A 26,699-nucleotide genomic window follows, 5' to 3' on the forward strand; every position below is an offset into this window, starting at 1 on the left:
CTGACCTGAGGTGGCAGCTCGCAGCTCGGCGGCAGAATCTGTGTGAAACCAGCGTTTACCCATCATCCTCTGCGGCGCTTTCCAGGGGCAGCAAGAGGGAGGGGGGGAGGGGGGGGGCAATTGTACTAATTTGAAGCAAGTTGAGCAATTTTATGAACTAAGCTGTGAAATATGACTTCAATAATGGCTGCAAATGGCAGTCCGGGCGTCGGGAAGCTCGGGAGGGACACGGCGGGAGTCAGAGTGTGGAAAACAGAGAAGTCCAAATTCCAGCACTGGGATCAACACCAGCTCACCGTCGCCTCCCTCTGCTTTCACCGCCGCCCTGGCAAAACCCACAAGCTAATGAAATGTGAAAATACTTGTGGGCGCAGCGACTATGGGCTCAGCGAAATCCAGCTCCATAAACTGATGATTAAACCGATGTCCCTGCGGCGGGGGCTTAGCGCTGCAGAGGCGCTGCAGGCTGCTCCGACGGCGAAGTTTGAAGCGTTGATGAAGAGGAGCAGACGGAGACAAACGACGTCTGACGAGCGGTTTAACGGGTGACGCGGCTCCGCTTAATGAGGGAAATGTGGCACCACCCTGACTTCACCCCTGCCCTGTGGTCGGCATGATGCTGATGTTTGTGCTGCTCTTTTTATAGACGCTTCACCTAAATTTAGAAACAGTAATGATCCTGCAAAGTTAAACTAACAAGCGTTTAATCAACGCAGACGGTTTTCTGGTTATGACGTTAAACGCTGGAGCAAAGTGAGACGTTTCTCGCCATTACGAGACAGACGGGCCAATACCACAGTATTAAACTGTGAGTACTTAAAGCGACCACCAGGGGGCACTCAAACAAGACAAGCAGCAGAAGATGACGTGGAGGCTGGTGGGGAATCATGGGAGTGATTCCCCCCCTCCCCAACCGCGTCGAAAACCTGAGCTCACACTTAGTTAACGTAACGTGCAGTGTTGCCATAGCAACAATAAACATAGCAGACAACAAAGTCACGTCTCTAAAACGAAGGATTTCAGAGGCTTTGAGGAATATTTTGAGGTGATTTAAGAACTCAACAACAAAATATGATGTTTGATATTTCAGTGTAAAAAATCGCCACACATCCTTGACTCCAGGAAGTGCACATGTGTGGGGGAAAGCTCTCATGGCTCCTCCCCTTCCTGTCCGTGTGAACACAAGCTTGATGCCCTCAACAAGAAGACAAATCGACCAGCGATCCTCAGAAAGAGTTAAAGGATGTTGTTCATTGTCACATGACATAAGAAGCCCTGACAGAAACTCTCCACCTCCTCCCCTGAACCGCCCCCTCCTCTCTCTCTCTCTCTCTCTCTCTCCCCCTCCTCTCTCTCTCTCTCTCTCTCTCTCGCCCCCTCCCCTCATCCTTGTACGCACATCTTGCCTGCAGATGTGGCGAAACCGCAAACACTTCAAAGTGCCTCTCCTCAGACCAACAGCGTACCCTGACGCCAACTGTAAATGTCCTGGACACAGTGCACGGAAAATATGAACCCCGCCCCCCCCCCCCCCCAAACTTGCAGTGAACAGCCGGGCTAAACCGGGCGGCGAGGAGGGAGGGGTAGAAGACATCTAAAAGGGCCCCCTAAAAACACTTAATGACTCATCATTGTGCTGAAAAACAAGCAGGGAGAGTCAGCGCTGCACAAACACATCTGTGCTCACTCTGCGTGTCAGACGCTTACCTGGCATCACGCGGAGGTGTGTCATCAAAACATCCTCGCCATGACTCATGAGCACAACGGACAACACCACAGAGGGGAAACAGTGACCAGATGGTCCACTTACTGTGTTTCAACCAGAGTTCCTTCACTCATCCTCGAACGTCCCTTTTTTTATCTTTAAATTCTCATTTTTCATATTCGTTAACTTCACGCTACGATAGATCGTTTGCTCTGGTCTGGATACTGCCGCATGATTACCTCAAGTTTGGTTCAACACCGGGACATTTACATTTACACAAGTGAGTGCTGGGTGGGTGAAAATGCTCTCTGATTGGTCAGAATTTCTTCCCTTCCCTTCAACAAACTCTTGAATTTCCCTCGGGATCAATAAAGTCTCTATCTATCTATCTATCTATCTATCTATCTATCTATCTATCTATCTATCTATCTATCTATCTATCTATCTATCTATCTATCTATCTATCTATCTATCTAAACTCTCGTCGGCTCCTGATTGGCTGTTGCTGCTCCAAAGACGCTTCTTTACAGAAAGCACTTTGAGTTACTCTCATTTTAGAAAATGTTTGTGTTGACCGATCGGTCGGGCTGTGAGGGCTCGAGCGAGGCTTTCTCCCGTGATGAATGATCCTCTGATTGTGTTTGGAGAAAAAGGTCTCAAGGCCGCTCTCCTCGGCCCGCGTGGTTAACTTAATGACGTAATTGGCCCCGGGGCCCCTAAAGAGCTCCATCACGTCCACACGGAGACTTTAAGAAAACGCTGTCTCTTTCTGTAGTTTCAGTCATTACTCTGATTGGTTATGAAAACATGTTGCACAGCAGCTTCGCTACAGAGACACGTGACATCGCCTGTGCTGCTTCGCCAAATGATCAAAAGTCCAATTAAACTCAATTACATCAACCGCCAATAATCAAACACAAAAACCCCGAGCCGCTCCCTCTGGATCTCCTCCTCATTATGTGCCGACCTCGGCTGGTTCGACGTCCTTCAGAACGGAGCTGCAGGGGCAGGACGTGAATGTGAACAGCGAGATTATCCTGACTTTATTGAAGTGAATCTAAATCAAAGACTTTAATCAGTTTTTAATCAGTTTTTAATCTAAATACCCAACACGAGCGGCCATCTTCCTTTTTGCAGCGCCGTGATCTGAAAAGCACACGGGGACAAATAACCCTGATTCCCAGAAGAGATGGGATGTTAAGGAAGTGCTCGGGACTGTCGTAGTGCCAAAGGGCGGGGGGGGGGGGGGGGGGGGGGTCTTGCATTGCCCCCCCTCCGAGGTCCCATCAGAGCAGGACTTCCAGTTATCGCTGTCGAACAGAAGCTGAATGATGTCGTTTTGATTTCCTGTCTTGTTTTAGTTCTTTAGTTATTGTGTTTACTTGTTTAGACTTCCTGTTTCCTGTTTTATTTTGTAGTTCTCTGTGTTTCCTTCCTGTCTCATCAGTCTCACCTGTGCATGATGACCTCTCAGTGTTTCTCTGTGTTCCTGTTTGATGTCACATGATCTTCCTGTCTTTTCTTCTTTTAGACATTCTGGATTTATTTCGTCACTTTTGGTTTTTGCCTTTTTGTTTCACCTGCAGTTTCAAGATTCATTTATTTGTCACTTTTGTGCATAAAAAAGACAAAAAGCTGAAAAACTATAAACATGAAACATAGACACATATTAAACATCTACAAACAGGTGGGCAGCACACGGTCAGTTTGGCTCCGCCCCTCCATGTTTTTCAACCCGGGAACGTGGCGATTCTCGAGTCTGTTTGGCCCTCGGCTGAAATGCATTGACGACCATCATGTCTGCCACACACACACACACACACACACACACACACACACACACACACACAGACCCTTCCTCTTCATCTTCCTTCAGTGGTCTGATTGTGATGAATACTGAGGTGCTGTCAGGCGGGGCCCTATCAGGGAGCTTTCTGACTGTCGCTGCACGTTTTGAGCGACTCTGTCTGTTAAACAGAGAAACGTTTTGCTTTAACTGCACCAATAAAAACTGAGCATTGAGCAACATCTGAGCGTCTGCAAGTGATCGACATGCAGCACATGTTCCTGCTCGCATGCCTGCATCATACGTGGGATTGCGTGCCTGCACAAAGCTCCGTGCCACCGCCGCCGCTGCTGCTGCTCGCTGCCATTTCTCATGGAAGAAGAAATGTGCTGCTCGCTTCCCCCCGGAGGGACTGCTGGGAAGGGTTGAAAAAAGGAGGGAGGGGAAACATGGCAGCGTCTCCTCTGATTCCACATCCCAGGGAACTCTGACCTCCAGCAGAGAAACCAAAATAAAAATCCCCTTCTCTCCGCCAAGCCAGCACAACAGGAAGATGGGGTCGTGGAAGAGAGGTGGAGGGAGCGGGAACAATGAAGCCTCTCTCTCTCTCTCTCTCTCTCTCTCTCTCTCTCTCTCTCTCTCTCTCTCTCTCTCTCTCTCTCTCTCTCTCTCTCCGGCTCCAGATGGGAGCTTTCTGACAGCTCAAAGCTTTTGTTCTGCTGAAATGAGAGGGCACTGCTGCGCTTCCAGGGGTTGCCAGACATTGTAGGTTTCCCATCATGCACTGAGCCGGGGTTTAATATCACAGAGTGGAGGATTCTCCAGCCGAGACGTAGAGAGGACTAAACCCCTGCTGATGTGATGCATGACCCCTTAGATACGTTTTGATTCCAATAACGCAGCTTCACACGCTGCACGACAAAATTTTTGTTTGCATGCACCGTCCGTCCAGGGCCCAGAAGAAGTCAAACAGACATCTTTATTTAGTATTTATCATGTCTCAGGGTCACACTGCTTCTGGAGCTGCAGCTTTCACTCAACTCTTCTTCTTTGACTTTTTATAACAGATGAAACCGGGACGATACGATTCTGCCGCCTGTCGCTGTGGTTTGACCTGTTAATGTTTTTGTTCTCTGACAAAAAGGGGAGCGTCTCGTTGTGCAGTCCATTAAATGCTGCTTCACATCATCAGTATAAAAAGGCTTCAGTGAAAACAGCAGCAATAAATCTGTTTTTGTGACGCTTAGTTTCAGCAATTTGGGATAAAAAAAAAAACCTCCATCCAGAGGGGAGAAGCAAAAAACTACTGTGCAAAGGGAGGGTTCATTCTTCATCATATATTTGGGGTCAGTGTTGCAGATTTGGGGATTAAGTGACACTTAAACTTGAGGATTTTGCCAGAATCTGAAATAGTCGAATAACCGCAGAGACGTTTCCAGCAAAGATTTGATTCTGCAGCAAAAATGAGGGACAACAATACAATAACTTTTCTCTCTCTGGGCCCCATGAAAGCCGAAGCTGCCGGTGCATGTGTGTATTTATGTGTGTGTGTGTGGCAGCCGTCCAGCAGCCGAATGGACGAGGTGTGATGTTGGCTTTATTCTCCCGTGACAGCGGAGCGGCCAGAGCGCGAGGCCGCGACTCGCACGTCTCCGTCTCACATGATTCTTCACTCAGACTGACGGAGCGCGAGAGGCAAACGGTGACTTAACCTCATTAAAGCGCAGAGAAAACTACTATGTGGATTTGTTTTCAATTACTGTCTAATTTAGGACCGCCCCCCCCCCCCCCCCCCTCCGAAACACACAGACACACTAACCTACACTTTTCTCATGCTGGATAAAAAAAACGTCTGTTGTAAATATTTTATGACACAAATGGGAATCAGTTCTGATTACTCATTCAGAGGGTAAATATGTGTGTGTGTGTGTGTGTGTGTTTGTGCATGTGCGTGTCACGACCTGGGACTCCGTTAAGCCAACAGATCCTTCATTTATAAAATCAAAGTGGATCCATGTGTCTCTGTTTTCCCTCGTCCTCATAAAGCTTCTCACACGTTTGACTCATGGAGGATGCTGTAATCTCCGCTGCAAGTCATTCTTCCTGTGACGGCTTAATGCGCGTGTGTCTGTTTTCATTAAGCTGAATTCTTGTAATAATCTGCCTTCTGCGGGCCAGAGGTTAGTCAACTTGTTGTACGAAGCTCGGCAGCGGGGGCGGCGGCGGAGGCGGCGGTGGGAAATCGTTTCTTCCCACCATAATTCAGGCCATGCTCACGCTCAGTAACAGACGTGAATGTTAACAGGTGTCGTAGTTTGGAGTAATCATTACTTCAATCATGCAGGACTGTGTGTGTGTGTGTGTGTGTGTGTGTGTGTGTGTGTGTAAGGGAGCAGCACCACCAGCTCAAACAGCTTATAACTGAGGAGTCTTTGCTCCAACACGACGTGTTTGATGTCACAGATCGCGGCCGCCATGTTGGCTTAACGTCTCCTGAAGTGACTCGAGCCGTCTTTGTGGACCTCGCACCTTCCAGGTTGGACATCAGTCCAATCAGATGGACCAATCCGACAGCTTTCTCTGAGACTCTGCTCCTGTTGGATCATCTGCACAGATCTGAGGTGAGCCCGTTAGGATCCTTCCAGGTTTGTCCTGTTTCTGGATCCACTGATGAACCAAGTTACAAAAATGTCCTTCCACGTGTTCTGCTGATTTAATTCAGAAACTCTCCCTTCCTACCAGTTCCATGCATTAAAGGCCAAAGCTGCTCCTTCACTAGTCCTCCTTTATGTTTACTCCTGGTGCTCATCCTGCTCGGTGTCCCTCTCATTGGCTTGTGGTTGAACTGGATGGACTGGTTTCTTGCAGCCCCTTTGGTCCTGACACCAGCTAAACTCCCCCCTGAAGATCAGCCCAAGAAACCAATCCAGCCACTTTTGCTTTTATTAAGTGACCTTCAGTTTGCCCCACATGATTGTCTGGGCTCATTTGGTCGAGTACCCCCATCTTTACCTGGGTCAGGTCTTTACCTGGATCAGGTAAAGATGGGGGTACTCATTGAAAACCAGGAGGTTGTGAATGTGTGCAAGAATAAAAAATGTGTCCTGTAAAACTAGCTTGTTTTGTTTATCAGAAGTGTCGCTCACCTTTTTCCATGAGTACCACTATAGACCTTCTCCTTCGTGCCATCGTGTTCGCCCCCTTCGGTCCCTCGGATGGGCCCAGGTCGCCTCCTGGATCACTTGAGGAAACTCTTTCTGGCTCTGAGCCCCTGTGACAGACCTGATTCGTCCTCGTGGTCTCGTCTTGCTCTTACATGTGGTCCAGACTGAAGAGTCTCGGGTGTTTTCCCTGATTAGGACCCCTCGGAGCTGCCTGAACGATCCTGACAGTGAGCCGTACCTGTGCGTTCATCTGGCCTCTGGTCGCTGGAGAATCTGCGCCGCCCTCTGCAGACACACGCAGTGATTGTCAGCCGTATCTATTCCCATTTCCACGTCCATGGATTTGATTTGCAGAAATAAGACAGTACGTGTAATGACAGCATTAAGGCTTGTTCTGCATATATAGAGTTTCAAGGAAAACGAAGACAGATGCTTCTCCCTCGCTGCTCTTACACGTCAACAGAAAAAAGGCAAAAACACATTCCTGGTGGCTACGCTGGCTGTGTGTTCTGCCCCGGCGCTCGAAGGCCCGACTAGCAGGCGATGCTGGATGTCTTGACTCGAAGCCGAGGCTCCTTGCCATCGTCACACGGTAACGTGAGTAATGAGCTCTGTCAGACGCTGGCGGCTGACTGATGTTTTCCACCGCAGACGAACCTCCCCGAGAGCTGACGGCACACATGCTAACGACAGATCCGTGCGTGGAAACGGCAGCATATCTGAGCGGCCCCTGCAGAGCCGGGTGATAAGATGATTGCTCTGATATACGCCCACTAACTTCTCAGCTGAAGGTCGAGACCCGGTGGAGCTGGGAGACTCGGCACAGTATGTTCTCGGGTTGCGATTACGACTCGAGGGAGAGAGTTTGCCTTCAGGACACGCGGTGTACACCACCAGTTCACAAACACTCTTCTGTGTGTGTCTGAACTTCTTCAACAGATCCAGCTGTCAGAGCCTGTTGTAATGTCACGCGCTAATTCGACGTGAGTGGTTTTGTGAAGGAAACAAGGAAAAAGTTAAACGCTCGGTGGAAGTGCAGCAGACTTGTTTTTTGTCAAGCTGACGAGAGAAGGACTCCGACTTCAACCTGTTATTCAAATCCACGTCACCCCTACTAGCATCTTAGCTTTAAGCAATCTGTCACAGCGCCATCACAACAAATGTTAACGAGACACTTCGAGATAAATCCGCCGCACTCTCAGTTTTTACGTCGACATTTTGTTTTTTCAGCTGACAGATCTTATTTAGTTATTTTATCATAAACAAACGTGGAATACGTTTTTATCTCACAGAAAGAAACACAAACTATGCTGGGGGAGGGGCTACTGCCCTTTGTGATGTCATAAAGGGAACATCTCCAAAAACGGCCTGTTTGAGCAGGCAGGAGACGGAGAGGACGGACTTTTCTCATCATCGGGGGGGTTTGGAGACGGACTAGAGACCACATGACCTTTTGAGGGAATAAAATTGGCCCGGGATTAAAAATACTGAGACCCTTCTTTAATCTTTGCAGGAGGTTGAGCATGAAAAAGGAAGGATTGAGTGAATGTGTTGACGCAGTAAATACTGCTTTAAATGTGAAGTAGCATCGGTTGAATGTGCAAACAGCTTCTCTGTGTTTCTGTGTTATTTCAGGGTTCGTCGTCCTGCTGGAGTCAAAACATTGTGACAGCTTTTTCCCCTCCACAAACGAAGCATGCATATTTCATGGTGTGTCGTGTTGTCATGTGGGAAGCCGTCTGACGTGGAGTAATGGCCCAGTTTGAGAAATGATGATGAGTGGAACAAAAAGCAGATCTTCTACTGCTTCGCTTTAAAGGCCCAGTTTTTTTTTTTGTCTCCGTTTGATTTTGACAGTTTGAGTTTAAAAAGTTAAATAGAAAAATTTGCTTCCCTGTTTGTTTAATGGTGAGTGATTGTTTCCCGTCATGGTGGAGATTTAAAGAGAATAAACCAAACAAACAAAGACAGAGAGAGCGTTAAAGAGCTTTGTTACAGGACACGCCCCCTGTGCGTCTGACACATTAAGGAAGCCTCGAGGCCGCTCGTAAAATAAAACATCTCTCTCGCTCTGCCGTTACATAAAACACGGCTTGGCTGCCTCCGCAAAAACACACAGGCAGCACTTTCCTCCCTGTTTCCCTGAGAAGAATGATTGTAAATGTGTAATTAAATTAATAAAATAGTCCCGTGTAATAAATCACTGCCCCCCCGAGGACGCCTGATTGCGCAGCGTGTGTCCGTGTTCGTGCGTGGATGTGATTTTTAGCGTGCGAGCTCGATGCGTGCACGGCTGAGGGTGAGCTTATTAAAAACAAAACAGCAACAAGCCCTTTAAATGTTGCCCAATCCTGAGGGCACGGCGAGCACGCTGGATTACCTCCGGCGGTTAGTTAGCGAGCTGAGGTGGGGGCGGCGTTGCATTAGCTCCCGGTACACGGTGCCAGTTTCTGCCATAATAAAAGCATTAAAAAGCTCCTCATTAAACTATTTTGGGCGCAGGAGGTGGCGTGGTGGGGCGCTGAGGGTTGGGAGGGGGGCGCTCCGCACGTTAAGGCTGCCAGGGAGTCTGTGCCAGGGCACCTCTATGTCACCGGTGGCTGCAGGCATGTGATTACAAACACATGCTTATTAAGCTCCAGAGGACGTGTGTGATGAGAGCGAGCGAGCGAGCGAGAGAGAGAGAGAGAGAGAGAGAGAGGCCGTGTTGTTACTAATGCAGGTGTAAAAGTGAATCTCAAATTCAAAGAGAGTGAAGCTAAACTCCCTCCGGGTTTGTTGTTCTCAGCTCCGTGTTCACACTGAGCACATACATGACCTCTGACCTCTTCAGGATCACGCGGGAATAAAAACGTGCTGCCTGGTCCCTCTGAAGACGATTTGCTCATGTTGTTAAAGTGATGGAAAATAGCATCATCAACTTCCTGTCTGGGTGTTGGGCACTTCCTGTCTGGGTCGCCTGGTAGAGAGCCACAGCGTGCGAGGAGTTTCATGCTTCAGACACAGTGGAGGTCGGCGTGTGGCCGGTCCTGCACCCGACCTGGCTGCTGACGGAGCCTTCAGGTACCGTGGGAAAGATGAAACAGCACCGAGTGCAGTTTGACTTTCATGCAGGACTTTGAAGGTTTGTGCTGATGAGTTTCAGGTAAACAGGAGGATGAAGCCGCTCAGTCACCTGAGCTGTGTTTACCTGGAGACTAAGATTCAGACTTTTACTGTTTAGATTTTCAAACAAATTCAAAGTTCTGCATATAAACACCTGAAAATAAAATAAAAACCTGTTTTTTTTCATGAACGCATCTCTGACGTCTCGACCTCTGCGTGGGGACAAACGACCTTCAGACCAGCTCCCAGGTCGACATGAGTAGTCAGCTGTTGTTTCATGTATTATTTATCAGTGGATCACATATAACAGCTGTTCTAGTTTAATGTTCCTTCAGAACTGGATTTTTTTTTGTTAAGTTTCTTGAGCGAGCTCTGATGCAGGAAAACCTGAAGATGTCTCCTTCCAGTTAAGAGATGACCGTCTCAACCGCTGAGCCACAGCCGCCACATTTGCACCGACCAATAGAAAGATCTGTGATTGATTAAGGCGTGCAGAGAAGAGCTTCGTTTAATATCGATCGTGGGAATACTTTCTGCTCTGCATGAACGAGTTTCTTCTTCTTTAAAAAGGCAGCCAAAGATCAGCAGGATGCTCAGAGAGTCATTTGACGGATATCGACAGTTTGAGGACGCACGGTTTCAACCACACACACACACACACACACACACACACACACACACACACACACTTCTGATGTTATTGACAACACCTGTAAGTCCTGACGGGCGGCGTCGACTCGAGCAGAGCGAGTCGGAGGAGACAGAACAAAGCTTGATCCCAGAGAGAGAGGAGCATGTTTGGACCAGATGCCGGGGGGGAGGCCGAGGAGATTTAGCTGTTTTTAAGTTGTTAGAGACAAAACACCAAAACAATCTGAACATGCTAATGTGGAAAAGTTTATGACAAATAAAAGACAACTTTAAACGTATCAGGATTTGAGGGGGAGAAATCCTAATGAGTAAAACTCATGCAATGGAGTCAGCTCAGGTCACACGGCAGACATTTTCCTCCGCTGTCACACTCTGCTTCCACCATCGCTCCCGTCTGTAGAGGTGGCGTGCAGACAGTCTGTAGAGGTGGCGTGCAGACAGTCTGTAGAGATGGCGTGCAGACAGTCTGTAGAGGTGGCGTGCAGACAGTCTGTAGAGATGGCGTGCAGACAGTCTGTAGAGGTGGCGTGCAGACAGTCTGTAGAGACGGTAGAGGTGGCGTGCAGACAGTCTGTAGAGATGGTAGAGGTGGCGTGCAGACAGTCTGTAGAGACGGTAGAGGTGGCGTGCAGACAGTCTGTAGAGGTGGCGTGCAGACAGTCTGTAGAGGTGGCGTGCAGACAGTCTGTAGAGGTGGCGTGCAGACAGTCTGTAGAGACGGTAGAGGTGGCGTGCAGACAGTCTGTAGAGGTGGCGTGCAGACAGTCTGTAGAGGTGGCGTGCAGACAGTCTGTAGAGGTGGCGTGCAGACAGTCTGTAGAGATGGCGTGCAGACAGTCTGTAGAGGTGGCGTGCAGACAGTCTGTAGAGGTGGTCTGTACCTGTTGATGACTCATCAAACACGTCCTCCAGGTTTTCTCCTTAAATTCCTGAAGAAGGTTCAAAGACTCGGATTCGTTCGACTCAGAGATGTTTGATTGACACAAATATTAACTTAAGGTCGTGTTACTCCGGCAGACGCTGCGGTGGAAAGCGAAGCGTCGAGTAACGTTTGAGGTCTCTGATGATGATGATGATCGGAAAAACAAAGTGGGCACGCGCGGGCGGCCCCGCCGGCCTCGCCGTGGAAACCGCTCGTGTTTACGTGGAACGTGGGAGCTTTAACAGCGTCAGGGCTGTGATGTGGTGCGGCGGTAATCATGTCACCAACAGACACAGAGAGAGAGAGAGAGAGAGAGAGAGAGAGAGAGGCTCTTTGAGGGGCGATCAACACAAACAAACGCTCTGATGAAAGAGCTCAGCCGCAGATTCAAACGCCTCATTTCACGAGGACGCTGAGACGGGCGTGAAGAGAAACGACTGCGGTGGCGACAGCAGATACGTTTACGAGGCCGTAACTCAAATTAGATAAACAATTGGCAGCAATCAAAACGAGTCGACGGCCTATTGTGTTTAATGGCGCTCCCTGTGGCGTTCACACATCGCGCTCATGTTGACTTACGCCCGCTTTCAACCCGGCTCCAGTTTAAACCCTGCAGAGATTCTGATTTGCATTTCATGATGACGAGGTGTAAAGGTTGTTTTTGAAGACCCGTTTGTTTGACGTCCTTCCTTGCTCGCCGTCGCTGCGAGATGCGTTGCTGAGCGTGCACAGAGGAGAGAAGCCGCTCCGTCTCTGGAGCGAGCCAGCAGCAGTTTCACTCAAAGTCGAAAGATTTTTCTTTTCTTTTCCATCGTCCAGGAGAACCTCACGTTTCTTCGCCTCCACGTCGTGTTTTGTACTTCCTGCTCCTGACCGAGCGGCGAGCACGAGCGACCTCTGAGCAAAACAGACGATGCTGCACCCCGAGCAGCCAATAAAACAGGGTCACAGAGGGAGAGGTCGTAGTCAGGTTACAGCAGGTCAAAGGTCACGCCGGATCAGCGTGCTGTGTGCACAGGTGAGCTGCAGGAGGAGGAGGTGGGCGTGGCTAGCACTGGAGCCGACCTTGAACCGCACCACTTCAAGGTCAGGCTTTCTTCGAGACACGCTCAGTGAACGCACAAAGACGTAACGAAGGCGGAGCTTTGGAATTGCACGCCACACGCCGAACAGCCCAGTACGAATGTGTGTGTGTGTGTGTGTGTGTGTGTGTGAGCGTGCTGATCTTTGTAACTGGTTCCCATGGTGTCAGACCACCATGTTCCCAGTCTCCCAGTATCAGCTGGCCTGTTGTGGTCTGATGCTGCAGCTCAGGAATGTGTCAGCGAGAGCAGAAAGACTCGAGTGTTCAGAGTCGGACCCACAAATATGGAGGTGGTTTCTGGAGGGGGGGGTGGGGGGGGGGGGGGGGACTCGAGGACTCGCTCCCTGGATCTCATTAACTGTGTGTTTGTGGGAGGATATCTACATTTGTGTGTGTTTGATAACTTCTGTCTCTCCAGCCTGCCGTCTCCTCAGACGCTCTGTCCTCGAGTCTTCACAGCGAGCGAGCTTTTAAACGCTCTTTTCAGACGCACAGTCGTCCTCGTGGAAATGTCGAGGACGTCGCGGTCAAACAGCTGTTCTGGTGGAATCCTGAGATCGTGTCCTCGGGGGTCCAATCACGATGTCCTCGATATATCAGAAAATGTGCGTCCCCCTTTTTTCAGGACAGGTCAAAGCTTCTCCAGAAGTTTCTCCTCCTGTTCGGCCTCGTGCAGAAACACGGTGATGGACGATGGCGGCGTGCTCGGCGCCGACGGACGCAGGATGTGGAGATTCCTGCTGAAGTTGTAAAATGTGCACATTTGGAGTCACAGCTTTGGTTGATAGTTTTCCCCTCCGGACGCTTGACTTGTCAAAGTCTCCTCGAGTCCTCCAGTCGCAGGTTTACAGAGTGAATCATGAGGGGGGGGGGGGGGGGGGTCACGGTGGGTTTTGGTCTCAGTGGTGCCGAAAGGTGAAGAGTTCACTTCATCAGATCGTTCGTCGTGTTTCTCATTTTCAGCTTCTCATGCTCGAGAAATCAGAACAAGTTAAAACGTGTTCAGATCACTGCAGATGTTTGGAAGACGAAACAGACGTGCAGATCTTCACAGGGACGCTTTCTCGTCTTCGCCGTGACCTCCGGGCTTCGGCGCTCAAACATCTTAGATCCAGTGAGGCTAATAAACTCTGATTTTCAAAATAATCAAATCAGCTTTATGTAATTGTTTATGAAGAACATAAAAAGGCCGATGGAGGGGAGGTCGTAAATTAGAGCGATTATCACAGCTTTTTTTTTCTTCGTTTGTTGGAACAACGAGTTATTTGTATTTCCACAAATGAGACACACACTCGACTGAGTTAATGTGATTAACTCAGCTGAAGCTCGCCGTGTTTGTGTGTCTTTACTGTTCTGTCAGCGGGGGGCTCCGTACCTCCAGCGCTGCCAGAAAAATAATGCACAACTCCTGCATGTTCCCCTCGTTATGAAATCAGGTAATGAGGGCGTGGCCAGCGAGCGGACTGAGAGCGTGTGTACAGAAAAAGACTACCAGAAACTCCAGGGGAGATGGAGCGCCGCTGTTCAGGGTGAACCTCTGCCAGAAACTGCTAATAGGCATTCTCTCCCCCTGCCTTATTCCCCTGATTGGCTCCAGATGTGTGTGTGTGTGTGTGTGTGTGTGTGTGTGTGTGTGTTACACTCTGGGAAACGGCCGAGATGAGAGACAGCGAGGCCGCCAGAGCCACAATAAATTCGTGGAACGGCTAATGAATAAAACAACAGCGGATTAAATGTGCCATAGCTAAAAATAATTTGATTAAGAATCTGATTCAGCAGCCAAAGTGTTGGAGGCCATGCTGCAGACAGCTGCATCTTTATTTCAGACCACATTTTCCCTCCTAATGAGCTCGAACACGCACTCCGATCGAGCTCTTTTTATGGCGCTTTCTGGGCACGGCTCGCCGGCTAATGAATCAGTTGTCATCGCGTGTGATTGGTTCGAAAAAGTCTCGAACTTTCTGCGTCGGGGTCAGCCAGGGTCAACGAACGAAAAACACACACGCCACCTTCTCAGTGTGGAACCTGCAGGAATCAACAAGTGCCTGCAGCGCCCGGACGATCTCGGAGAGTATGGCGTCTGATTTTTATCAGGAGTCACACGTCCTCGTGGTTAAGTCCTCAGCACGGTGATCGCAGGTTCAAATCCGATCTCGGCGCCTTGCTGCGTGTCATCCCTCGTTCCCTGCAGTACGGTTCACGCTCCCTTGTCCTTCAACACCTACAGACCGCATTCTCAGAGCGCCGCCCGGAGCAGCGCCGCCCGCAGCAGCGCCGCCCGCAGCAGCGCCGCCCGGAGCAGCGCCGCCCGGAGCAGCGCCGCCCGGAGCAGCACCGCCCGGCACATGGAGTCACGAGACCCAGGCGCCACATTAGAAGGTAAAATAGGTAGATTGGTTCCCGGAGGTCGGGAACCAAAGGGTCGCTGGTTCAAGTCCCGATGTGGACCATAATATGGAAGTTGGTCAGGTAGCTGGAGAGGTGCAAGGACACTTCCCCCCCGAGTATTGCCGAGGTGCCCTTGAGCAAGTGTTCCCTCTGTTCCTGCTCGGGTGATGAATGGCGGACCTGCTCAACACTCAGCAGAAGAACTTTGTGGCTCTCTGATCTGGAACGCTTACAAATCTGCAGCGTCAGTTTGGTCGACTCGGTCAGGGTGAGGGAAGTGTCGTGCTCGTGGTTTAGAATAAGCACTTCCTGGAAGTTAAGAGACTGCACAGTGAAGGTCACAGTGAAGGTCACAGAACAATCACTGTCGCGGTTTAAATATCCCAAATGTGACTTGTGGTTTCACAAAGCGATTGTGTTGAAGTTTGACATTTCGTTGACCACGATTTCCTCTCTGCATGCTGCGTGCGTGCATCATCACTGGGATGTTTGCGTCTTTCATTGACTGCTGACTAAAGCATAATCCAAAGACGCTGCAGGTATGTTGAGGGAACTCGGAGATGGTTTTGGTAAAAACATGGTGCAAGCTGCTTCCAATGACAGAGACGTTTATGAGACACGATCCAGAGGAGTTTCATGTGTCTGCGAGGAAACATCGACATCTCCGTCATCCTCGAGGAAAAACTGAGCTCTGAAACCAGAGACTGCTTTTTGATTCAACTTCACCATTTGACCAAAGTTTGTTGTTGGTGTTGATGTTTTTCAATGAAGAGCCAATCAGAGGGCAAAATCCGTCCTGCAAGACCTGCAGCACTTTCTGCATGCGGAGTTCAGACTTCATCTGAGTCCTGTAGAGAACAGGGAAACTCCAGGTTCAAGAAGTTCAAATAAAAAGCTACGCTCACAAGCTAAAGTTTCACTTTCTTTTCTGGAGAAAACTTGGAGGGAGGGGTCGATAAATTGCAGAAAAATTGCGAGACCAGCCGCTGAGGGTGAAGAAAAAAGAGAGATAAAAGGAGACGGCTAAAAGTGCTCCAAACTGGCTGCAGGTGGGACGGGACGAAAGGTCAGGGAGGGGAATTAAAGAACAAATTCAGAGCAACGAGATTTGCGCTCTGACCGGGACAGAAGAAGAGGAAGGCTGAGGGGTCAGCGTGGATTCAAGAGAACAGTCATTATAAGCTCCTCCAGCTTCCAGCTCGGAGCCTCGGCGGCGGACCTGACCCCAAATCATCCCCAATTTCAGGCTCTGACTCTCTGACACACGTCTGCTCTGATTGGCTGTTTAGATCTCGCAGCAGTTTGAGTGTGTGTCTTCACAGATGGCCGGGAGGGCAGAGGTGATGAGCACACTCGCTACACACACGTTAAATAATTCACGAGCACGTGGGCTGCGTCCTCTTCTATGCTGCACGTTAACGCACAGAATAGAAACCAACGCAGGAAATCACAGCGGATATCCACCTCCATGTTTCACGATGATTCTCCGCTCTGACTTTCAGCCTCTTCCCTCTCTGGACAGAGGCCTTTAGTGCACAGCTTTGTTCCTGCTGCTGTTACTGAGCGAAACAAGCTGCAGCGATATTCCCACATGCACGTCTATTTATTTTGAACTTTGAAGTATCGATGAACTGGAAATGAATATCATCTTTCTGTGTAATTTTGGGAGAAACGACCTTCTTGGACACACGTGGACGTCAGATCTGACAAGTTAAACTTCTGAACCACTCGCCTCCTTCTCTACGATCTGAACCACCCTTAACGCCCCCCCCCCCCCCTCTCTCTGACCCTGATGTTCCTCCACAGGTCACCTCAGTAATGATCCATGTGGTCCCCTCTGGCTCTCACTAATCAGGGATCCAAGGCTGTCTCCTCCGCGGCCCGACGCCGGGACAACTGAACACGCTCTGAACCCGGAGTCGTGGTCTCCGTGCCATCTGGTCTCCATGCCTGGCCCTGTCTCCACTCTGCCGGCGATTTATGCCCTCCTGAGGTGTTTTGCCTTTTAACTTGCACATAATTGGCCCCCAGATGCAAAAAAGATGTGGAGGCCAGTTTTTATTAGTTGCCAAGCAGAGGTCATTGTTTTTGCATCGCTACGGCTCCTCTGCACTGTCGAGGTTAAAAAGACACAGTACCTCGGCCAATTATCGAGGGAAATAAGGAGTCCTTATGAAGCCAGGCATGAGAGGAGGTAGAGAGGGAATACAGAGCCGAATATGTGATGGTGTGTGCGGGATGACAGAGAATATCACATGGACTGAAACCTGTCCCTCACAGCTCTGAAATACAAACTGTTTCCTGTGCATCGATCTCACCTCCAGCTTTATGGCTGACTCAACAGACTCGCCTGCTGTCAATTTGTCTGAGTTAATATGTGATACTCGCGAGAGAAAAGAACGACAGGAATAAGAAACTTCAGGGCTTTCCCATCCCTGAAAGAGTCCGTTTAAAGAGACAGACATCTTAAAAATAGCTCTTTATAAAAACAGGTTTCAGTTTAAAGGCAGAGTTTGTAACTTTTGAAAACTAGCGTGATTTTAAAAGTAGCATTCCCTCAGTGCTCCTTCTGCAGCTCCTCCCCTCTAAAACCCCGCCCCCTCACTTAGACTAAATATTTACAAGGACATTCAAAAAAAAATATTTTGATATTTTGCAACTTTATAAATGACATTAAAAAAAAAAGAAAAACCAAAAAGTCTGTTTGAGATGTTTCAAAAAGAAAAAAAGGGTTTAAGCTACTCACAAGTCATTATAACATCCATATGAAAACCAGCAGCCCGTGGACAGGTAGAGAAGTTAAACAAGCTGTACTCTGTGAACACGGTGTGTCTGACCCGACTCTTTGCAGCACAGCCACTAAAATTCATGCTGCATTCACATGAAACAGTTTTAATTAACCTCTGACCCCGGACACACCAGGGAGTCAGGGAGTGTAGTCAAAAAACGGTCAGGATGAGGAAGTGCATGACTAAATAAGAAACTATGAAGACAGCTTTCTAAAAGTGTTTAAAAAGTGGATTGCAGTATCCACATTTAACACTAGGTGGCAGAGTTACATATTGCTCCTTTAATAACTAGTAAAAAGTAAAAAATACCCTAAAGAAAGCTTTAAGAAAAAAAACTTAGTAAAACAAGTCACTCTATATTAAGCCAGATTATTATTATTTTTTTAAATTTTCTAATTTGTATTTTAAACTTTTCTTATTTTCCATTTTGATACTGAAAACCAGCAAGTCTGATTGATTTTGGGCATAGAAACAGCAATAAAACGTCCAGTTTATGGCTTTTTAGTTATTTATTTTTTATATATTTTATATGTTTTTTTTCTCCTAATCTTATCTTAAAATGTTAATTCATAAAGAAAGGGTTGTTTTTTTTGGGGGGGGGGGGGGGGGGTCTTCCAGATGCCATCACGGTCCGAAATAAATGAATTTATTTCTTTAGAAAATCGCACAGTGGAAATGAAAATGATTACGTGTCCATTGGAGTTGTTGAATTTCCTATCGTTTCGTTTTCACTTCAGTTTTTGATTTATTTAGTCATTCATATTTTTTTATATATGTATATATATATATATATATATATACACACACACATATATATACATATATATATATGTATGTGTGTGTATATATATATATATATATATATAAAATTATTATTATTATTTTTTTTTTAATTATTATTATTATTATTTTTTAGTCAGGCATTATCTGAGACTTCCCGTGTCAGGAGTCCGACTGGGGTCCTCAACGTGGCGATTATAAACAAACATGGCGGCGGCGGTCGAAGCTCCACTGAGTTTCTCTGTGTTTTTGTGACTTTAAGAGTGATTATCTTTGCTGAATATAAACAATAATTCATCTTTAGGTCGTTTATGTTGTCTGCTTTGACTCGGGTGTACAATGAGCAGCTGGGCGGGTTTTTCTGAGGAAGAGCTTCAAAAGATTCAGCTGAAAGGTAACTTTACCTGCTTTTCCACTTTTTTTAATTTAACTTTATTCTTCGTTTAATTTTTTTGTCAGTGCCCATCCACCTGAAAACGTCACTGGATGTATTTTCAGAGTCGGCTGTGAAAGTGGCGGCAGCAGCGCGCGGACGGAAGCCGGCTGCAGCCTCCCGGAGTCGGCAGCAGTTACAGCGGGAGAAGGCGCTTCAGTCAGCGGCTCAGAAAACAACAGGAGCCGCTCCTCCTCCTCCGGAGCTCCACCCGGACCAGAGACTCACCGAGCCTCAGCCGAAAGAGGAGCCTCGTGTGGAGGTCCCAGCAGCGACCATGGGTGTCAAACAGGAGGTGAAACCGGAACTGAAGGAGGGGCAGCCGGCTGCAGAGGAGGAGTGCCCGGCTGTCAAAGAGCTGGAGACACAGGAAGTGGCTTTGTACGTAAGGTCATATTTACTGTATTCATTGAGCGCAGTAAAGAACCTGTTGACAGCATCTTACACACGTGTGCAAACAAGAGGAGGAGAAGTCACACATCATAATCGTACCTGTGTGCCAGGTGTGCTTCCATCATCAAATATGTTATTTTATTATCTAAAGGATTTCCACAGCGTGACGGGTAACATGCATTTAAATCCAGTCAGCTGTCGTCTTCTGCAGCTCGTTGCATCCAGGCTGCTGTTCATGTTTATAATAACATGAAGAAGATTTCCATTTCTTCTGTTGATGAAACCTCTGAACTGTGTGTGTGTGTGTGTGTGTGTGTGTGTGTGTGTGTGTGTGTGTGTCAGGCGGGAAAAGACGCGCCTGGAACAACTGCAGCAAGAGCAGAAGCTCATGGAAGAGATGAACAAGCGCAAGAAAGCTCTGCTGACTAAAACTATCGCTGAGAAGTAAGTGTGGTTGTTTTCAGTACCCCGTAACCATGACAACCACAGGATTAGAGGCGAGAAGCTTAAACTCGAGCCTGCCGCACTGTCAACAGGTCCAAACAGACTCAGGCGGAGGCTGTGAAGCTGAAGAGGATCCAGAAGGAGCTCCAGGCCCTCGACGACATGGTGTCCAACGATATCGGCATCCTGAGGAGCAAGATAGAGCAAGTCAGCTGGGAGTTCTCCTCCGCCAGGTACGACCGCCACACACACAGACGGTTTGATGCTTAGACTAACCGAGACCAGAGGACGCTCCGAGACAGTCTGATAACTCCTCGTCTCATGTGCAGGGGGGGGGGCGTGTCCCTCACTTCGACCGTAACATCGGGACGGTTGAGTCCGTCAAGTCTGAGACCGAGACAAGGGTCGAAGACTGATTTCTTCAAACTGCCGACATTGAGTCAATGGATCGTCAGCTCCACTTGCTGAATGAATGTTTTGATGTTTAACGGTTTAGTTGAAGCTGCTGTGGCTCAGTGGGAGAGTGGGTCGTCTCAAACTGAAGGTTGGTGGTTCAAACCCTAATCCCTCTTTTTAAATGTAGTGATTCATGCACGAGCAGCATCATTTTGAAGATGACTCTGCAGGGTTAGCCGTGTTCTGTCTCGGCTGGAGCTAACCCACATCTTGGATCTGGTCCGACAAAGACTGCACTCAGTCTTTGTCGGACCAGATCCCACATGTGCACGGATCTCCACTCCTGCAGGAAGCATCGCTGTAAGAACAGGTACTCGTACTGTAAACGCTGCCCCCTGCAGCTTGTTTGCAGTATGCATGACCCCCCCCCCCCTGCAGGCTGCAGCGTTTAAGTTCCCAGAGGCGGGGCAGAGTTTGTGAACGTCCCGGTGCATGTGTGCTTCCTGCGCTCTGATTCACCAACACTTGATTCCAGATGTTTGTATAACGGGAAGACGAGCTGACCTTCACTCTCCACTCTGTTATGATTTTGTTGATTCGGTCGACGGTCGGCTTTTTTGCTGAGTTCACAAAGAGAATCCCTGAAGAGAAGATGTTTGACATCATGTTTTTGGTTTCTGAGTGTTCCCAAACAAAGTCTGATGTTCTGTTGTTCACAATTAAAACAAGGTTGGGGGGGGGGGCTGTATTTACACACTGGGATTGTAACTGTCAGTACAGCTGCCAGAATGAGAATAATGTTTCATGATGTTTTACTGTGGACTCTGTCCTCCCCCCCCAGGGACAAATAAAGTTTGTAGAATTGAATTGTTGTCATTTTGTTGTTGTAGAGTGAGCTGCTCCTGAACTCTGCCGTCACAGGATGAACTGAAATCCTGTTTGATGCAGAGTTTAAGGGGGGGGGGGGCCTCTTCACGGCCTTCTCATTTTGCTTGTCGTTCTATATTTCCGTCTTTTCTCAGAAAGCGGTACGAGAAGGCGGAGGCCGAGTACGTGATGGCCAAGCTGGAGCTGCACAAGAAGACGGAGGTGAAGGAGCAGCTGACGGAGCACCTCTGCGCCATCATCCAGCAGAACGAGCTGCGGAAAGCCCAGAAGCTGGAGGAGCTGATGCAGCAGCTGCAGCTTCAGGAGGAGACGCTGGGTAACGGCTCAGAGGACAACCAGGAGGGAGGCGTGCAATCGAGCACAGACTGCAGAGCGCCGGAGGAAGAGCGAGGAGGAGGAGGAGACGACGACGTCCAGCACTCGACCCAACAGGAATGTACAACTCTAGAAAACGGTGCTCCGAGTGACATCACGGCGTCCTGATGCTCAGAAAAGAGTGAACTTTAATCAGCTGTTCTCAACATTATCTGCACGTCATGATCACATGTCAGGCTGTAGAGGTTCATGTAAAACACTAATTCTAATCCTGTCAGGGCTGCGTGAGAGACATCGCCTCGAGGCATCACTGAAACAAGTCCGTGTGACTCTTTGACCTCAAATGTCTCCAGCTTGTTTTTGAGAAACTTCACTGCGTCGTGGTTTTAGTTCAGGGAGAAAGTCGGCGTGAGTCGAGCCGGGGGGAGTCGAGCCGGGGGGAGTCGAGCCGGGGGGAGTCGACGTCTGTCGTCACCTGGAGAGGCGAGTTCACGCCTCCAGGAAAGTCCCAAAAAGATTCTCATCAGAGCGGCGTGTAGACGACTCTGCTGCTTCAGCATCATGTTTTTATGGTCAGGATTCTGGGCTGTTCTGCATGTCGCCTGAAGTGTGTGTGCGTGCCGTCTGAAGTGTGTGTGCGTGTCGTCTGAAGTGTGTGTGCGTGTCGTCTGAAGTGTGTGTTCAGGGGACGCGGTCAGTCATCTTCAGGGAGACTCGCACGCTGCTGTTAAGCGTCTCCTTGTTTCCTTCTGTTCACTGTTGGACCTCGTCCTCACCGGCGCCGTCAGGATCACACGTTCAGCTTTAACCCTTTGAACGCCGGCTCGTCCTTTGAGCTTCCAAACGTGTTTTAAAATCACAAGGTTTGTCTCTCTGTGCACAACCAATCAGACGCCGACTGTTTCCCTCTCTCTCTCGTCTCTGTGGTGACTAAACTAAGACGGGTCCCGTTTATTTCCTGAAGCGGCGATAAGACGATCTGTGTTTGAACTCTGAATGTTCAAAGAGTCTGACGCTGACAGAACGATATTTAAAGAGATGATATTTAGATTTACAAGATGATATTTAACTATAATAAACTGTCACAGTGCACGCTGTCCTCTCCTGTGTTCCTTCTTTATTTCCACCTTTAGAAGGGGGCGGGGCCTCTGTGGGACCCTCACCCTTTCTTTTCTTTTTTAAAGAGCATTAAGTGTTTGTGTAAAGCGCTCTGAGGTCTTTACAGCGCTCCGGTCACATCTGGCCGTCTGAAGGAGAAGGCCGTAAAAGCAGCTCTTTTAATTAGTGGAAGCTCGGAGACGTGGAGAGCGTCCGCCGTCCCCGCTCAACCTCCAAGGTCAAACGTTTGAAGTCCCGCCGCGCTCATTTCAGCTCCCACTCCACCAGATGACACGCCATGACGGAGCGATGTCCTTCCTGTGTCTCACGGACGTTTTCATTTAAGGAAGTCAAAGTCCGTCCGTCTCTCCGCACCGTGTGTGCGTCCGACTCTGCTTCATCATCGTCACCTTCACACACTCGACTCTCATCCAGCACTTCTGATTCAGCAGCTCTCCTCCTTTTGAAGGAACTCAAAGAACGGGAATAAAGGCTGAAACGTGATGGAGAATATTCCAAATAATGAAGCTGAACGTCGCTCAGAGACTTTGACAGCTTCTGTTACTCTGCACATTCAGATCCTTCCAGAACACACGATGCATTCATCTCTCTGATGGGCTTCGACTTCCAGAGGGTGGAGGGCCTTTGGGATCTGAGCGTGCAGGTGGGGGGGAGCTCAGACAGGTTGTGGAGTTTGAGAGCATCATGCTGCACAGAGAGCTTCTATCTGACGCTCATGTTAAAGTCTCGACCTTCGCTCGACCTTCGGACACAGATATGACAACACAACGTCCTGCAGTACTTTCAGGACGGTTAAAGGTTTCTCTCCTGGGTTACCTTTTTAAAGTATGGAGGCAGAGGTTAGGTGGACTTGTGTTCTGCTTCGAGCCAGTAAATTATTCCCGGTCCCTAGCATGGTTATTTACAGGATAAAACCACGTGGCATGTTTGGTCCACTTCACCTGATACAATCCATACAGTCTACAATGATCATAACTACTGTGAGCAGAGACATGATGTGGATTAGAAAGAACAAAAAGAATAATAAGGCGTTAACGCATCAATGAGCTTCACACTGCACAGATCGTGCTTGCGCGTGCACGGGGGGGGGGGGGGGTAAAGAGTGATTTATGTGGCGCTGGCGTCGCTCGGCAGGTCGAGAAAGATCTTGAAACCCGAGAAGATCGACGCAGAGAGAGCGGGGACTAAAAAGCTCCACATCGATGTGAAAGTGTGTGAAGCGCGTGCACGACCTCTGAACCCTGTGCGTGTGCACGGGAGTCTGTGTTGTGGAGCTCCTCTGATCCGAGTGTCTTCGTGGATAGATCATGACGTATTCAACGAGCTTTAAACATGTCGGAGGTTTGACGTGAGGGCGATCAGCGCTCTGATTGGCTGTAATTACACTCAACAAAAATATAAACGCAACACTTTTGTTTTTGCTCCCATTTGTCATGAGATGGACTCAAAGATCTAAAATTCATTCCAGATACACAATATTACCATTTCTCTCAAACATTGTTCATAAATCTGTCTAAATGTGTGATAGTGAGCACTTTTGCTTTGCTGAGACAATCCATCCCACCTCACAGGTGTGCCACATCAAGATGCTCATCAGACACCATGATTAGTGCACAGGTGTACCTTAGACTGTCCACAATAAAAGGCCACCCTGAAATGTGCAGTTTTGTCTCACAGCAAAATGCCACAGATGGCGCAAGCATTGAGGGAGCGTGCAATTGGCATGCTGACAGCAGGAATGTCAACCAGATCTGTTGCTCGGGCATTGAATGTTCATTTCTCCACCATAAGCCGTCTCCAAAGGCGTTTCAGAGAATATGGCAGTACATCCAACCGGCCTCACAACCGCAGACCACGTGTAACCACACCAGCCCAGGACCTCCACATCCAGCAGGTTCACCTCCAAGATCGTCTGAGACCAGCTACTCAGACAGCTGCTGAAACAATTGGTTTGCATAACCAAAGAATTTCTGCACAAACTGTCAGAAACCGTCTCAGGGAAGCTCAACTGCATGCTCGTCGTCCTCATCGGGGTCTTAACCTGACTCCAGATCGTCGCCGTAACAGACTTGAGTGGGCAAATGCTCACATTCGATGGCGTCTGGCACGTTGGAGAGGTGTTCTCTTCACGGATGAATCTCGGTTTACATTGTTCAGGGCAGATGGCAGACAGCGTGTGTGGCGTCGTGTGGGTGAGCGCTTTGCTGATGTCAATGTTGTGGATCGAGTGGCCCATGGTGGTGGTGGGGTTATGGTATGGGCAGGCATCTGTTATGGACGAAGAACACAGGTGCATTTTATTGATGGCATTTTGAATGCACAGAGATACCGTGATGAGATCCTGAGGCCCATTGTTGTGCCATACATCCATGAACATCACCTCATGTTTCAGCAAGATAATGCACGGCCCCATGTTGCAAGGATCTGTACACAATTCTTGGAAGCTGAAAATGTCCCAGTTCTTGCATGGCCAGCATACTCACCGGACATGTCACCCATTGAGCATGTTTGGGATGTGCTTGACCGGCGTATACGACAGCGCGTACCAGTTCCCACTAATATCCAGCAACTTCGCACAGCCATTGAAGAGGAGTGGACCAACATTCCACAGGCCACAATTGACAATCTGATAAACTCTATGCGAAGAAGATGTGTTGCACTGCATGAGGCAAATGGTGGTCACACCAGATACTGACTGGTTCTGAGTCCCCAGACCCTCAATAAAGCAAAAACTGCACATTTCAGGGTGGCCTTTTATTGTGGACAGTCTAAGGTACACCTATGCACTAATCATGGTGTCTGATGAGCATCTTGATGTGGCACACCTGTGAGGTGGGATGGATTGTCTCAGCAAAGCAAAAGTGCTCACTATCACACATTTAGACAGATTTATGAACAATGTTTGAGAGAAATGGTAATATTGTGTATCTGGAATGAATTTTAGATCTTTGAGTCCATCTCATGACAAATGGGAGCAAAAACAAAAGTGTTGCGTTTATATTTTTGTTGAGTATAGATAAATGTTTTCAGCGGCTGCATGCTGGATCTGTCCTGGTGAAGGATGGAGCTCTTCTTCCTCACGATGGTTTTGATAAGTATTTAAGGATGCTTCGTTTTTTAGGGGTATCCTCACACTAATGCGCACGCATTAAATAGGCTACAGACGAAAATTACACCCACGTGACCTCCTGTTGTCTAAAGTCTCTGGACCTTCAGAAAGTTCTGGTAGGTTCTTCTTTTGTTCTAGAACGACAAGCACACTGGGTTCTGACCCACACGTCTTTACTTTGACAGCTCGTGATGAATGTTTGGATGATGACTCAGCACTTTATCATCTCTGTGATGGTCAGTGAGCTGTTTGGATGATGACTCAGCACTTTATCATCTCTGTGATGGTCAGTGAGCTGTTTGGATGATGACTCAGCACTTTATCATCTCTGTGATGGAGGCTGCCTCCTGTTTTTCACCTCATTGACTTCTCTAAATGTATTTTCTGGTAAACTTATTTCCCTCCAGGGACAAATGAAGAAGCCATAAGAGTTAAAAATAAATGAGTTCAAATCTGTAGAATAGTTTAAAAACAGAATTGAATCTTCAGTAGCTGAAAAAAAAAGATGAAAGATCTTGACACGACAATTAATTATCAAGAATTATTTTATTCTCGGCATTTTTTAACATTTATAATCTAAAGGAAATGTGTATTAATCATTATGTAATAATAAAATAAATACATAGTACATACTTAGTAATATTTAATAAGTAATTTATATAAAATATAATATAAACATAAATATATATATATATATATATATATATATATATATATATATATATATATATATATATATTCTATTAATATATAAATATATATAGAAAATGTTTGAATGTTTTAATATTTAAATTCAGATTTTTTTCTTAAGTCTGAATTCATTAAACAATAAATCTAAACATCTCAAAGTGAAATCAGAACTCAAAAAAGATCCTGGCACTCAGAAAATAGTAGGATCCAAATACTTTAGTATTGTTTATTTATGTTGATAGGGTGAATTTAACCTTTACAACAGCTGATTGACAACAGACATTAAATACTGCTAAAAGCAGCTAGCATGAAAACTACAATTACCAGAACAGCAGCACAAACGGTCCAGCCAGACAATGACCCAGAAACAGAAAAAAACCCCGTTTGAGTTTACAATCAAAAGTTTGACTTTAAAATCTGTTTTTTGTTTTTTTTAATTTTAAAGTCAGAAATCTGAAATGAAATAAAGAATTTCATATTTAAATACTTAAATCACCTCTGAGTTTCGGCTCAGGCGTCTGAGATGATCAGTAGGTTT

The 26,699-nt window shown here is 47.7% G+C and overlaps 2 protein-coding genes across 3 annotated transcripts in view; one reads left to right on the plus strand and one right to left on the minus strand.

Moving 5' to 3' along the window:
* LOC306828523 (interferon-induced protein with tetratricopeptide repeats 1B-like) overlaps positions 1-26,699 on the minus strand; it is a gene marked incomplete at its 5' end in the record, with an annotated part of 201,523 nt that overhangs the window by 83,964 nt on the left and 90,860 nt on the right. The window lies entirely within an intron of this gene.
* gorab (golgin, rab6-interacting) lies at positions 18,549-22,340 on the plus strand. 2 transcript variants are annotated; one of them, XR_013779695.1, is made up of 6 exons: positions 18,549-18,768; positions 18,873-19,188; positions 19,543-19,644; positions 19,737-19,877; positions 21,063-21,494; positions 21,609-22,340. XR_013779695.1 is itself a non-coding variant. In XM_079350238.1 (5 exons), exons 1-5 carry the CDS (start codon positions 18,714-18,716, stop codon positions 21,409-21,411), a joined length of 963 nt encoding a protein of 320 aa, XP_079206364.1. In that variant the 5' UTR covers positions 18,549-18,713; the 3' UTR covers positions 21,412-22,340. The 2 variants fall into 2 exon arrangements, 1 of the variants encoding a protein (XP_079206364.1); XM_079350238.1 differs by having other exon boundaries at positions 21,063-22,340.

The sequence above is a fragment of the Symphodus melops genome (assembly GCF_947650265.1).
Source record: "Symphodus melops genome assembly, chromosome: 8".
NCBI classification, from domain to species: Eukaryota; Metazoa; Chordata; class Actinopteri; order Labriformes; family Labridae; genus Symphodus; species Symphodus melops.